Source organism: Phoxinus phoxinus, assembly GCF_949152265.1.
Source record: "Phoxinus phoxinus genome assembly, chromosome: 13".
In the NCBI taxonomy this organism is placed as follows: Eukaryota; Metazoa; Chordata; class Actinopteri; order Cypriniformes; family Leuciscidae; genus Phoxinus; species Phoxinus phoxinus.
The window spans coordinates 16,089,234-16,103,998 of record NC_136888.1 but is presented as its reverse complement, the minus strand read 5'-3'; the positions used below and the strand labels follow the sequence as shown (position 1 = coordinate 16,103,998).

General features: G+C 34.0%; 1 protein-coding gene across 2 annotated transcripts in view; it reads right to left on the bottom strand.

Moving 5' to 3' along the window:
- Window positions 1-729: 729 nt before the first annotated feature.
- Window positions 730-14,765, bottom strand: part of ccdc85ca (coiled-coil domain containing 85C, a) — a 45,567-nt gene continuing 31,531 nt past the window's right edge. The window contains exons 3-6 of one of the 2 annotated variants that reach the window (XM_079633255.1): window positions 12,240-12,344; window positions 7,761-7,856; window positions 6,096-6,194; window positions 730-4,281 (exon numbers count right to left, since the gene is read on the bottom strand). In XM_079633255.1, coding sequence (XP_079489381.1) covers window positions 4,192-4,281; window positions 6,096-6,194; window positions 7,761-7,856; window positions 12,240-12,344 — 390 coding nt within the window. In that variant the 3' untranslated portion in view covers window positions 730-4,191. The remainder of the gene's footprint in view (window positions 4,282-6,095; window positions 6,195-7,760; window positions 7,857-12,239; window positions 12,345-14,765) is intronic. The other variant, XM_079633256.1, reaches the window with a different exon arrangement.

Below are 14,765 nucleotides of genomic sequence, written 5' to 3'. Positions count from 1 at the left end.
CTTCGCTAAACTGTACGTATCTATTGGTTTTCGCTAAGGCGGTACCCGTTTGTCGTGACTTCACTGGTCGTGGTCGTGAGAGGAGTCGATCTGTTTGGTCAGGTTTACAAGGTTGGGTTGACTACACAAACAAAAAAGGCTTGTGTGTCTTGCGATTGGAAGTTTACTTTGGGTTCATAAAGTGACCATAAAAGGATAAAGTTTGCGCAACGTGATTCGCGGAGGAAAATGTCACTCAAATATAACATACAGTACTTTAAACATTCTGTTGTAAAAGTAAGATAATTTATGCACAAAACATATATATTATAAATTACCTAAAATTTATAGTAAAGTCAAATCATAAAATCAATAATTTAATTGCTTTTTCTACCAATTTATACTTTATAATGTATAATATTTTTACTTCTTACATTTATAATTGTATATCATATTTTATTGACCAATTGTGGGCATGTATGATAACTGATTATTCCCTAAGCTTGTTTAAATTACATCAAATACATGAATATTAATTTAATTTAGAATATATTTCTTAGAAAACAACCAAAATAGGGTTCAATGTTAAACTACATTCAGACATATCACACATTTTATTAACCAGACTGGAAGCTCATATATAATTAATAAAGAATACATGTAATATGTATGTAATATTTTTTTGACCTAAGCACCCACGTTCTCTCATAACGTTTGGAAAAGACAAAAATTCAGTCACAAAATCTGTTAAGATTAGGAGAGTCCATGCAACTGCAATACATCCCCAGTAGATGGCAGACTCTGCCTTTTATTCTGCTGTTCATTTCATACAATACAAATAAAGGAGAAACATTCTACAAAGAGGATTCTTTATTTCAAATCTACAAGAGGGTTATTTGCAATGCATTTAGAATTTTTTTTATTAGCTAAAATACAGGTCCGTTCTCAGCTACTTTCAGCTTATTAAAAATATATAAACGCATGCTAGTTACAGGTATTCTACAGTAATAGAAGTTATTTACATCGCGCTGAATTGTCCTTGAATACAACTTCATGTGTGTTTCACATACAGATGAGCTACACAAAACAATGAATTTCATGAAAGATTCAAACATCAAATCCTCATTCACAAAAGAAGCAGTGCATTTGAATGAAAAAAGGAAGATTTCAGCATTTCAGATTATTTTGTGCTTTAAACTTAAATACAAAAAAGTCAGTAGTTGTGTAGACTAGATCTGCTTATAAAGGACACTTTTAATTGGATTTCAAAAATAGTTTTAATGAATATGTGTACTTCAACACCAGTATTTAGGCATTGTGTTCACATGAAACACTTTACAGCATAACCGAGACAATATGTACTGTGTTGTTAACAGCATACACCGTTTTACTGACCCAAATTCACAACGTAGCTTTTTCATAAAAATATGCAATTATTTTCTTTTTCAAATGTTTGCTGCATGCGCACTTTGTTCTCATAAACATCAGACAAAAAAAAAAAGTAACACCACCAAAAGCCACCTGCTGCATCCACTGTGAACAAAACCATCCAATAAGAACGTGATTTCAGTATAGCACTGTAAAAATTGCTCTCATAAATATACAATTTCAATGAAATTCCACACAACTTTAATACAAAAATAACTAGATCGGCTGAGTGATTTTCGGCAATGCTCAAAATAGCTTCGATTTAAACAAACAATACAAAATTATGGCTTATCGGGTCACTGGTTTTCAGGAAGAAGAAAAAAGAGCTTTTGTGTGAATGCAGCAAGCATCTTTTCAGGCAGTTCTTTTATACACAGATAATGGTTCTGAATTATAACACACAATACACTTCATTTACTGCGTTCTCATTAACTTCCATTCAGACTTTGCTTTATATCATGTACAGTACGCACACAAAAAGATTTTTGCCTGAAGGTCTCATAGGCCTATAAAGCAGAATTAGTTTTACACAAAATTCAGCAGAAGAAGCTCATTATTAACAATGCTAACCTTATCCAGTTCTTATCAGCACATACTGTGTGGTCTGATTTAGTTTAGTATACGCAGAAGCAATAAGCTTTGTAAATGGAATAATGTAAAAAAACAAAATGTGACTGGCTGAGGTACTGTACTACATGATTTACGCCATTAAAACTGCATGTGTTAAAGTTGCATCATATAATAAATGCTTTTAGAAATAGTGTAATGATGAAACTGGAATCCTTTATGCTATTCCAGGCTGAACTGAAAACACACAACACTTCCACACTTACATTCATCCAGACAGTTTCTATATTGCACCTATTCAGTGTCTAGAACCTGAAATTGGGTTCCAGTTCTTTTCATCCAGTTTATTTTCACCTAATACAGATTTAACAGTACTTTCCATTATGACACCATTAAGCCATTAGGTCTAATATGCAATTTAAAGCACTACACTGGGATACATTATAAAATAACAATATTGAATGTTGACATTTTTGATCTGCTTTCATTTGATAGACCACAAGGATAGAAGTAAAGGCATAGAAAGCAGCTTCAATTGATCACGATTGTCAGTTTGGAATTTAAAGTACTTTACATAATATGCTGTGAAAGTTGAGCTGGCATTTTTAAGTACTATTTGGGGGGGGGGGGGGGGGGGTACTTTAATTAAATGCTTATAATCATGAGCTGGCCTGACTAGAATTTTGCCATATAAAGTAGTATTATTTTATTGTTATTTTATGTATGTCTGGGAACCTGAGCAAATGCATTATATGTATTCATGCCTGGGAGAAAAAAGCGAGAAAAAAAAAGCTTACTATCATATTTTATTGTTCCGCTATGTGAACAGGTTCCAAAAAACAACTGTCAGCAGTAAATGAGAATAAAAACTGGCATTGTGGAGTAAATGAAACTTGTTATTTGTCAGTGGCTGGCAACTGTCACATGATGTGATGTGAGTGGCTTAAATCAAAATAACTTACATCCATTCAAAAGTTTGGGGTCAAATACAGTTTTTTTTTTTTTTTTAGAAATTAATACTTTTATTCAGCAAGGATGCATTAAATTGATCAAAAATGACAGTAACGACATTTATAATGTTTCAAAAGATTTCAGTGACACTTCTGAATAAGGTTTCATAAGTTAACTACATTAGTTAACATGAACTAAGAATGAACAATTCATTTCTACAGCATTTATTAATCTTAATGTTCATTTCAACATGTACTACATGTATTTCTTAACATTACAAAGTGAACAAACATGAACAAACAATGAACAACTGTTTTTTTTTAACTAACATTAAAGATTAATAAATACTGTAACAAACGTATTGCTCATTGTTAGTTCAGTTAATAGTTCAGTTAATACTTAATGTTAACAAATGAGACCTTATTGTAAAGTGTTACCAAGATTTTTATTTCAAAGAAATGCTTTTCTTTTGAAAGAATTCTGAAAAAAGCATGACTGTTTTCCACAAAAATATTAAGCAGCATGACTTTTTTTCAACATTGATAATAACAAGAAATGTTTCTTGATCAAACCAGCATATTATTATGATTTCTGAGGGATCATGTGACCCTGAAACTGGAGTGATGATGCTGACAATTCAGCTTTGCCATCATATAAATAAATTCAATTTTAAAATATATTAGGATAGAAAACATTTATTTTAAATTGTATTATCATTTTACAATATTACTGTAGTGTTTTTACTGTATTTTTGATCAAATAAATGCACCCTTGGTGAGCAGAAGAGATAAAAACATTAAAAGATCCCAGCCCCAAACTTTTGAATGGTAGTCTACAAAGAAAAAAAATCCTTGGATAACAGAATATTATGAAGTGGTCTTATGCCAAAATCAAAAAAGCTTTTAGGAGTGAAGGTTTAATCTTGTATAAGTAACTCCATGGGGCATTTATCTGTGTGCTTTCATTCCGTATCTGGAATGAGAAATGAATCCATTAAGCTGCCTCGTACGAATACTTGGAAGGTATGCACATAAATGGAGCAGTGATTTAGCTTGTGCTAATTGTGAGTCCATTATATATTAAACTACCACCTGCGTTGTAGGTAATAGGTTTGAAATGTCTCAACTGAATGCCTTGAGAGAAGCTGGCAGTAGAAGCCAAGTTCTTTGTGTGGTTTCCCGAAGTTGCCCTGTTCTGTCTGCTCCTCTCGTTATATTCACAGATTTGTTTGTTTGTTCAAGGCCCTGTCCGTCATTGACACTGGAACTACAAAGGGCCTTTGAACTGGTTCCCAGAGAGATGTTGGCGGATGGAGGGTTTGGATCCTGCTGCATCACCGAGCTTTCGCCACACCACCTGAACACACAAAGCAAACACACAGTTGGGTCAAGCTTTCGACTACTTGAAATCTTGTGAAATGAAAAGTGTCTTCAAAATATTTATCCTGTGCTACTGAACAGTTTGTCCTGGAATCGACATCTGGTCATGTTATAACTGAAGATTTTTGTGTATTGTGTGTGATAATTATGATGTGATTTTTCGGGTTCTGGAGATAGATCTCCCTAACAGAACACATTAGCTAGCAGCCAAATAACAAAAAAATGTATATACATATTTTATGTACGGTATGTAGTATTTATTTATATATATTTTTTTCAAAATTAAAAATTATACTGACCATTTTAGTAATGATAATAAACCAACTCATCAACTTTAAATTCGAATAATATTTAAAATAAATTACTGCAATTTTTGTTATAAAAATTACTATACATTTACATTAAAATATTTTAACTTCTTAGGGAAAAGTGCTAAGTATAAATTTCCTGATTTTTTTTTTTTCTGTATTTATAAGATAAGTTGAGGACAAACCCCAAAAAAGATAATTTTTGAGAATTTTACAAACTTAAAGTCACACGATATTTGTAATTATATATATATATATAATTACAAATGTCGTGTGACTTTAAGTTTGTAAAATTCTCAAAAATTATCTTTTTTGGGGTTTGTCCTCAACTTATCTAATAAATACAGAGAAAATTTTTTTCTGTATTTTTATATATATATATGCCATCAGAGAAGCTGGCAGTATACACAATACAAATACTTTAAAAAAAAAATATATATATATATATATATATTAGGGCTGTCAAAAGATTAATCGTGATTAATCACATCCAAAATAAAAGTTTGTGTTTACATAATATATGTGCGTGTACTGTGTAGAATTATTATGTATAAACACGTATCATTCATGAACATAAATCATAAACATTATCATGTATACACACACATTCATGTATATATTTAAGGAATAATTGCATTTATATACTGTATATACATTTATATAATTTATATTATATATAAATATTTTATATATAAATATAACCAATTTTTCTTAAATATATACATGATTGTGTGTGTTTTTATATATATAAATAATTATACACAGTACACGCACATATATTATGTAAACACAAACTTTTATTTTGGATGCGATTAATCACGATTAATCTTTTGACAGCCCTAATATATATATATATATATATATATATTTTTTTTTTTTTTTTTTTTAAGGGTCTTTATACATATAAAGACCCTTAAATACACATTATATTATATTATGTTTTTCGAACCAGGAACCTGAAAAGTGAAAAAATACCTTTAGTTACGCAGTGACTCAACATACAGAGACTCAGAGAGATCTGCTAAAAGGGGGTTTAGTGGGACTGGGGACTAATTATAATCAGAAAAGAAAGAAGCCCTTGTGCTATCTGAGGTTTTGCTTTTGACAGGCTGCGGTTCTCGGGGCAGAAACAAATCACAGGTCCCAGATTCCAGGGGCCCTTCAGGGAGCTGATAAACCTGCATTGTTTCAGCGATCAAGTTATTTTAATTGCACGGACAACTGTGCGGTAAACACTCCGAGGACTTTTGCCAAGGCCTCTCATTAAAGTGGTCTGAAAGTGGGTCTCTGTTGTGAAACATTCAAACAGTGTCCTCAATCAAAGCCGGCGTAATTACACAAAGTGACAGGAAAACAAACACATGGGAGAGGGAAACTTACAGCCTCTTTCTGTTGAACGGGGATTTATCAATGCGCTAGAGGAATCTAAGCTGAGGATCAGGGTAGGGGGAGGCAGATGGGAGATGCTACTAGGTAGACTCACATTACACATCTCTCTGACAATGGCTTTCTCTTTCTCACTGAGATCCTCCTCATAGTCCTCTGGGATCTTCCTGTCTAGGTTCTCATGGACTTCTAATACCTACAAAGCAAATCAACAGAGGGTTAAATGATTAGCGGTGTTCACTAAAGCAAGCTTCACTATTACTTAACTGTCTTGAATGAACCCTCCCTAACCCAAAGTTTTTAGGATTCAGGTACTATTTATGCTACAAAATTAATGATACCTCAGATCAAAAGTGAAAACTTTTTTTTTTTGTCATAAAACGAATGAAAGGGGGACCCAGTTAGAATATCACAGAGACAAGAGGCTGGGCTATTTTCCCTTGCAGCAGTAAGAAAACACATACAGTAGTAACTTCGCAGCTCAATACAATTTTATCTCTTTTTTTTATTTTATTTTTATTGAGCACGTCTGGCCGAAGACATATTACGACAGTCATGTTACATGATTTGACTGATTTGGATGTTATGTAGTAAGTGCGACGGCTGCTTTAAAGGAAAGGAACTGAATGCGGCATCATGTTTTCATAATTGTCGGAAGCCAAAAAATCAAAACTAAACTAAAATGCTAGTCATTAAATCTTCTTTGAGAGGGGGCCCCCTGGTGGTTCGGGAACCTTATAAGTAACTTGGATACTTCGCATATAGGGAGGACCAGCACTGGGCTCATTTTCATTGTGTTTTGGTTTCGTTTTCACTGTTCCCATTTTGCCTGTGTTCCTGATCTTTATTCGTCTCTTTGGTAGTTCATTAGTTCATGCAACTGCAGTATTTAAGCACTCGTTTTTTTCAGTTCCCTTGTCAAGTATCGTCTTTATTTAACGTGGTTGTATTAATGTTTCCTCCTGCGATTTAATAAAGACTTGTTATCTACTCCTTTCGCTGTGCACTCTCTGTAATCAAACGTTACAATAACAAAATTACTCAAATTAAAATGTAAACTGAAAATATAAAAATAAAAGCTAATTCAGAATATTAATAAATACTACAAGTGTGTATAAATAATACTAAAATTACACTGAACCTTGCACTGTGTCAGTAAGTTTTGCACAGGCAAGCACTTAATCTCAGAAATTTTTAAATAAATTATAATGTTTTGGTACTTTATTTTTGTTTTATGTGGTATTTATTGTCGTATTTATATTCTGCTATATATAGCTCTCTCTGCTTCCCCTGGCCAATGTTTTGTTTTCTTTCAAATAACAGAGATTCAACAGTTCACAAAAAATCCTCTAGGTGACAGTATTAGTATAATAATAGTTCAACTCGTAAAATTAATGATGCGTACTAAAACCTATTCAAGGGGAATCAAGCAAGAAACCAATCAGGCGTTTCTACCATGAAACTCAATCTATTCCTGTGAAATCAGGCTTGATCTTTAACTTTTTAATGATTTATGACACTTTTTATGGGGATGACAAAGAGAGGACAAGAAATTATTTTAAAAAATGATGTGGGAATACAACTGGGAAATAATGATGCAAACTAGCCTTGAACTAAGTAGAATGCATGATAACTGCTATAGGCCATGAAATTAACAGTAATATTTAAGCATACTACAATTTAGCATAATATATTTTGCATATCTAGAATTCAAACACAAGAAGTATGTCTTGATTTCGCAACATCAGCATCATAATCTTACTTTCATGGCATGTACAACAGCCTCTGGTTTCTGTGCTGCCGGCAGGTATCCCGTGACAGGGGGCGGCAGATCACCTCCAGGCATCCGCGTAGATCCCTGTGGACAGATGGACACACATTCGTCATGATCAAAGATCACTCATACTGCTCTCTCAGATTACCAGAAGAGATCCGAGCGCTGGAAAAGCCATTAGCTGTTTCTCCGAGTCAACTCAGGCTCGAAATGGGTTAAGCCATCTCATTATAACTCATCTCTGCTTGTACCCCCTTCATGGGTACCCATCAACAAAGAGCTCTTTCAGTGCACAGGGTCTTGTGAGCCCCAGTATAGACACAGCCCTTTGAATCCCATTCTAGCGTTAAATCCACAACAATTGAGCTGGCATTTCAGCAGCGGGGTCGGGAGAGGACCCCTGGATGGAAACTGCAACTCGCTTTTAGCCTGAGAGAACAGGACTGTGATGTTCACTTGCAGTTGCCAGCAGGTTTATTGAGGGCTGGAGCCGTGGGTACTTTACCCTGGACTGACCCGAGAACATCCCGACCCAATGCTCGCTGTCATGCATCGCCCCGTAGCCTGATTAGAGACGCCCAGGAGTCCCACAATTCATTCTGCATGGATTCGTTTGCCAGTACAAGCCAAGCAGTGGTCAACGTTATGGATTTTTTAATAGCAAAGGCCGATGACTATTCAAGCCCTTACAATTTAATTATCTCATATAAATTGTATAGTCTACATTATAATTTAATTTAATTATATGATATTAAATATGACCAATTTAATTTACAATTGATACATATATATATATATATATATATATATATATATATATATATTATATCTAAATATATCTTCAAACCAAGATAACATACTGTTTATCAACCTGAATGAGATTTATATACAGTATATCAAGTGTTTACATTCTAGTATGTGCAAAATTATTCTAAATAGTCTTCCATGTGTTTATTCTATTGCCCAAAAAAGACACAATTTCATCAGATCATCGGATTATAGATTATTAAATAATCTATTAAGTAGTAAGTGGCATCTCAAGGCATTAACAGGAAATGAGTGACCATCCTATTTGTTTTGGAGCCCAGTTTTGAAGCCTTGCCACGAAGAACATCTGTGTGATTGGCTAGCGTGCCAAGTGCTGTCACAAACAGAGCACTGGTGATAGATGAAGCCAAATTCAACCATTAAGATATTTCTATAGTCCGATCAAATCCAGGACCAATATTTTTGGATAGTCTGAAGAGGCTTTCTATAATCCGCCAAATGCATTGATCATAAACATCACTTGGAAATCAGAATCAGATAAGAGGCCATAGCTGGATTAAACAAATCCAAAGACTAAACTTGCGCATACAAGCTTACTCTGATGTGTGTGACGCTTCTCATTAAAAAAGACAGGAAAATGTGGATGATGTATGTATTAAAGTTATAGGTCCATCATAAAATAAAATAAAAAGCAAAATTTAAAAAAATGCAATGAATCAAGTATGAGCCTGTTTTTTTTTAAGTCCGTCTGGAAACAATATAAGACCCTGGGCAGCTAAAACGATCACTTAAGAAGAACAAATAGCTTTATTTCCAAAAGTTTGAAAAGATATTCAAAGGTTTGGGGTCAGTAAGATTTCAACAACAAAAAAACTTATTCAGCAAATGACTCAAAATTGCTCAAAAGTAATAGTAAAGACTATTATATTGTTACAAAAGATTATTTCAAATAAATGTGCTTCTTTTTTAACTTATATTCATCAAAAAAAATTATCACAGTTTCCACAACTATATTGTATCAAGCAGCACAACTGCTTTCAGAAATGTTTCAGCAAATCATTGAATGATTTCTGAAGGATCATGTGACATGTAACTGGAGTAATGATGCTGAAAATTCAGCTTTGATCACAGGAATAAATTGTATTTTAAAATGTATTAAATTAGAAAACTTCTTTTAAAATGTAGTAATATTTTACATTATTACCGGTTTTACTGTATTTTTGGTGAAATACTGACCCCAAACATTTGAACAGCATTGTCTACATATACATTCCTGTCAAAAGTACATTTTACTAGGGTTAAGCAACTCGAAAAACAGCTAAAGCACCAAACTACTCTGATTACCTCTCCTCAACTCAGGTAACCCCTAACAACAGCAACCGATCTGTTGTGTCACTTGTACGAACCTGATTATTGTTTCAGCAGTTCGCTACTGCATTATTTAGTGCCGTCGTGATTAAAGCGAAAGTTCAAAGCCATGCTAATGAAGCGATGAGCTCGTAGACAGAGCTGAGACGAGCTGGGATAAAATAAGTGCAGAAGCCTCTGAGGACGAGACCCACGCCACTCTCTAATTGATTTCTCTTTCCTGTGGAAGCTGTCTCTCATATTAAAGTGGAGCAGCTGCACTGTCATAGCTGATGAGTGCACTTATTAGCTAAAGCACCAGGTTCGCAGATGACCTTTTCTGAGGATACGGGTGTAGGGGAATAATGATGGTGATGAAGATGAACATATCTCAGGAGAGAGAGAGAGAGAGAGAGAGAGAGAGAGAGAGAGAGAGAGAGAGAGAGAGAGAGAGAGAGAGAGAGAGAGAGACGTATTATATACTGTATACACATATATTTTACACATATATATTACTTTTTAATCGCGATTAATCGATTTGACAACACTGATATATTAAATTGTTCCTCTAAGGTCATTTTTAGGTTAGAAAGGATCTCTAAAACAAAGAACGGATCAGGACTGAGACTCCAGCAGAGATCAGAGCACAACAAACCCCTGCAAGGCCACAGGAAATGACCTATGAGTATAGCATCTTTCACTCAATATTTTTTTTAATCAATAAAAAAAAAAAACTATTATAATTCTAACTTCAAAAAGTTCTTGTTCTCAGGACAACAATGACCACAGAGACCAGTGGCCTTATCATCCAATGTCATGAAAGCTTTGGAGACGATTATAATAGAAGAGCTGTTTAGGGAAGTGGAGCCATCCTTAGATGATCAATACCATTTTTCATGTAAGAGAGTAACTACAAATAGTACTAATGATGCTATTTGTACACTAATACACCTTGTTCTGAAGCATCTGGAAAGTCCAGTTGCATATGCTAGACTGCTTTTTTTATTTTAGTTCTGCATTTAATACAATTCACCCACATACTGGAGAAATTAGTTCATTTAAAAGTCAATACTTTCTTGATTCATTGGTATCATTCGTTTTTAACAAACAGGACACAATAAGTGAAGTTGAATTATGTGTAGTCTGATGTTGAAGTAAGTAGTACAGGGGCCCGCAAGGTTGTGTAAGCCCACCATTTTTTATTCACTCTTTACACAATGATTGTGTTAGTCAGTAATCAAATCAGTTTGTATTATGACATTTTTCAGACGATACTGTAAATGTGAGTCTATTAAGATATTGTGTGTCTGTGTGTGTGTGTGTGTGTGTGTGCGTGTGTGTGTGTGTGTGTGTGCGTGCGTGAGTGTGTGCGTGCGTGTGTGTGTGCGTGTTTTTAAAGCAAATTCAAGCAAGTTAAAATGTTTTTCTAAACATCCTAAAATCAGTTTCTCCAAAATATTAAGCTGCACAACTGTTTTCAACATTGCTAATAATAAGAAATGTTTCACCGAATCAGCCTTAGAATCATTTCTAAAGGATCATGTGACTCTGAAGATGTGAATAATGGCTGCTATTTTTTTTTACTTTGGCATCACAGTAACAAATTGAAACTAAGCGTATGCTTATAGTTTCACATTTGGTAATAAACTTTTTTTTTTTTTAAAGGGGAAACAAATTTAGTTCTAAAAAGCTACTTGTTCTCAAACTGTAGTTGGCAATAAATAAACTGTGGACCTAAATAAATAAAATGATTGACAAAGAGCACCAACGTTGAGTTATTTGAATGATAAATTAGCAGATTCGGCTAACGATCATTCGTTAGTTTTTCTGTTGTCTCATTTCAATAACGCAACTTACAGTTATGCAACAGTTGGTTCAGTTTGTGTATTAGCAAACAGTGTGGTTCATTTCAATGAAATATAAAAACAGTCAGGCATCTAAATTATCAGACTATTTCAAGATAGAGCTGGTGCACAATTGTTGTTGATCAATGTTGAGTTATCCGCTACCTGAAAATGTTTAAGAACCACTGAACTAGTGGCACCTATTCTTTCAAAAATAAAACAAAAATAAATAAATAAATACATGAGACACGGTCCTGAATGGGACTTTACTCTGTCAGTTTTAAGCTCCTGATGTTTTAAGCTCCTTGGCATGGGTCAATTCTCATCTGCTTCTACAAAGAGCAATGCAGAATCCTGTAACCAGCTGGAATTGCAACAGCTAATTGTTGCCAAATCTCTTCCAAATCGGCTCAACGTGACAAATCTTTTTAAGCTCAGCTGTGATTTCGGTTTTGGCTCTGATGCAAAATAACGGGGTCACGTTCGATTGCATCATTGGAATACGTACATTCTGTAAGGTGTCCTGAAACTGGGATAGTGAGGAGAGCTGGGACTCTGAGTGATACAGGGACAGTCCTTTCCGAAGTGTCTTCAGATCGCCCACGTTCCCCTGCTGTAGAGAGAAGCATAAATGTGTCAAACACAGATTCATTTAGATAAATAGAAGAATTAACAGCAAAGTTAACTTCAATCAGACACAAAATTATTTCAGTTCCCTAGATAAATCAAAACCATTCCAAAAAGAAATATAACGAACAGTATTATATATGAAATACATTTTACAGAAGATATATGAAAATACATTTTGATCAAAAAGATTAATTGATGAAGAGAAAGTTCAATAGAACAACATTCAATTGTAATTGAAATACTTTTTAACATTATACAATTATTTACTGTCACTTTTGATCAATTTAATGCATCCTTATAATAATAATAATATTAATTTCTTTAAAAAATCTCAGTGACCCCAAACGTTTGAACGGTATTGTATATGTGCAGAGAGATGAAAAAACACAATCGGTGTCCAGACATAAAGCTTATGATGTCATGAAATGCCAGACCACTTGATTTCCAAAAGGTAATAAACTTTGCATTTGTACTTGCATAGCAAACAAAAATGTATACGATGCATAAATCCTCAATAATAAAGGCACTGATTATTTAACCTCTAAAGTATAATATATGAGAAGCCTTACAATAAGTTAATTTAAGAGCTAACTTGTCATCTCTGGATATGTAAAAAAAGAAGAAGTATGAAATCAATCCGTGCAACTAGAAAGATCCAAGACTGAGTGTGTGATTACAAGATAGTAAGGTATCAAACCATTTTAGTCTCTCTTACCGCTAGTTTAACCAATACAGGTTTTTCAACCTTTCCTGACCTCTTCTCACAACACCTGACAACTGCAAATCTCATAGTTCATATCCGATGAACAATGATAACGTTCTAGCAGTCCAAGCACAAAGAAACCACAGGGACAACCACTTCCTCTATCATTATGGCCATGAAACTGTAAAAACAACTGTTACGATCCGTAGAATGTGCTGTCTTCAACATATTTGACTAAAGGATGATAACAAAACCTCTGCAAAAACGTTTGCGAATGAAAAATTGATAGCGGATGGCACGTGAGATCATTTCCTGAGAGGTGATCTGAGAAAAGGGAAAAAGTTCTGGAGCTGAGAGGTAATGTCAGTCACGCTTCATAAATAATGACCTAAGAAATTTAGCCAAAAGGCACCTGTCCGCAAAACTCTTATCGCTGCATATTTGAGTGTCACAGGCCATGAAATAATGAAATAAAAATGTCGAAAATCCCTCAGCACAATGGAGAAATGAATGAGTATTCCATAGTAAAAGCATCTGTGTGTGATTATCCCCGTTTTGAACTTTCTTGCCCCGTATGTTGATGTCTGTTGTGTGCCAACAGCTCACAAAGGGATTACTGGAGTTTAATTGAGGCTGTGAACTTTTTTCAGGGAAAAGTGGATTGTTACAAAAGTTTTATGTGTGTGTGTCTACGTGCGTAAGTTGAGTAACCGTCCAGCATGCCATGTACTAATAAAAGTTCTGCTAAGAGAACATGAGACTGCAGCTAAACCCATGGTTGTACTGAAAGGGTCTCATTTTTTTTTTTTTTTTTTATGAACATTGTTAAAAATGCAAACATGATTCAACTTGTTTGCATTTTGTTTGCACAACATATCTATCTATCTATCTATCTATCTATCTATCTATCTATCTATCTATCTATCTATCTATCTATCTATCTATCTATCTATCTATCTATCTATCTATCTATCTATCTATCTATCTACCTATCTCTATATATAGTTAATTTAAAGTTATACAAGTCAAACGTTTGGAAACATTACTATACTAAAAATTAAGTTAGAATGATTTCTAAAGGATAATGTGACACTGAAGAGAAGACTGGAGTAATGTTGGATGAAAATTCAGCTTTGCATCACAGAAATAGATTATATTTGATATTTTTAAGTCCATTATTTTAAATTGTAATAATATTTCACAATATTACAATTTTTTTCTATATTTTTGATCAAATAAATGCAGGCTTGATGAGCATAAGAGACTTCTTTCTGAAACATTATTAAAAAAGTAATGTTTCCAAACTTTTGACTGGTAAACGACTCAATCAAACGATAAAAAGACTGGAGTGAAATGAATTCCTTTCTGCTCACAATGTTTTACAAAGCATGCATAATTGAACACAGGTTTGACCCATGAATGAGATCTTTGGCATGGACTGATGACCCTGAAGGTAACGACATTCTTCTCCTCTAAAGATCTACATTACGCAGCCAAAGGCAGCTTAATATCTGGTTTAGTACCTGCTAGAGGAATACAGTGACAGAGTTATATCTAAATGGAGTCCCATCAGCTAAAAACCATTCTATGAAATGCTCATATTTCTTATAGTAACAGCAAGAATGCCTTGATCAGCCATTCTTGAAGGTTATCGGGCACAATATAATACAGAACAAAATATACAATACTTGCAAATTCCGA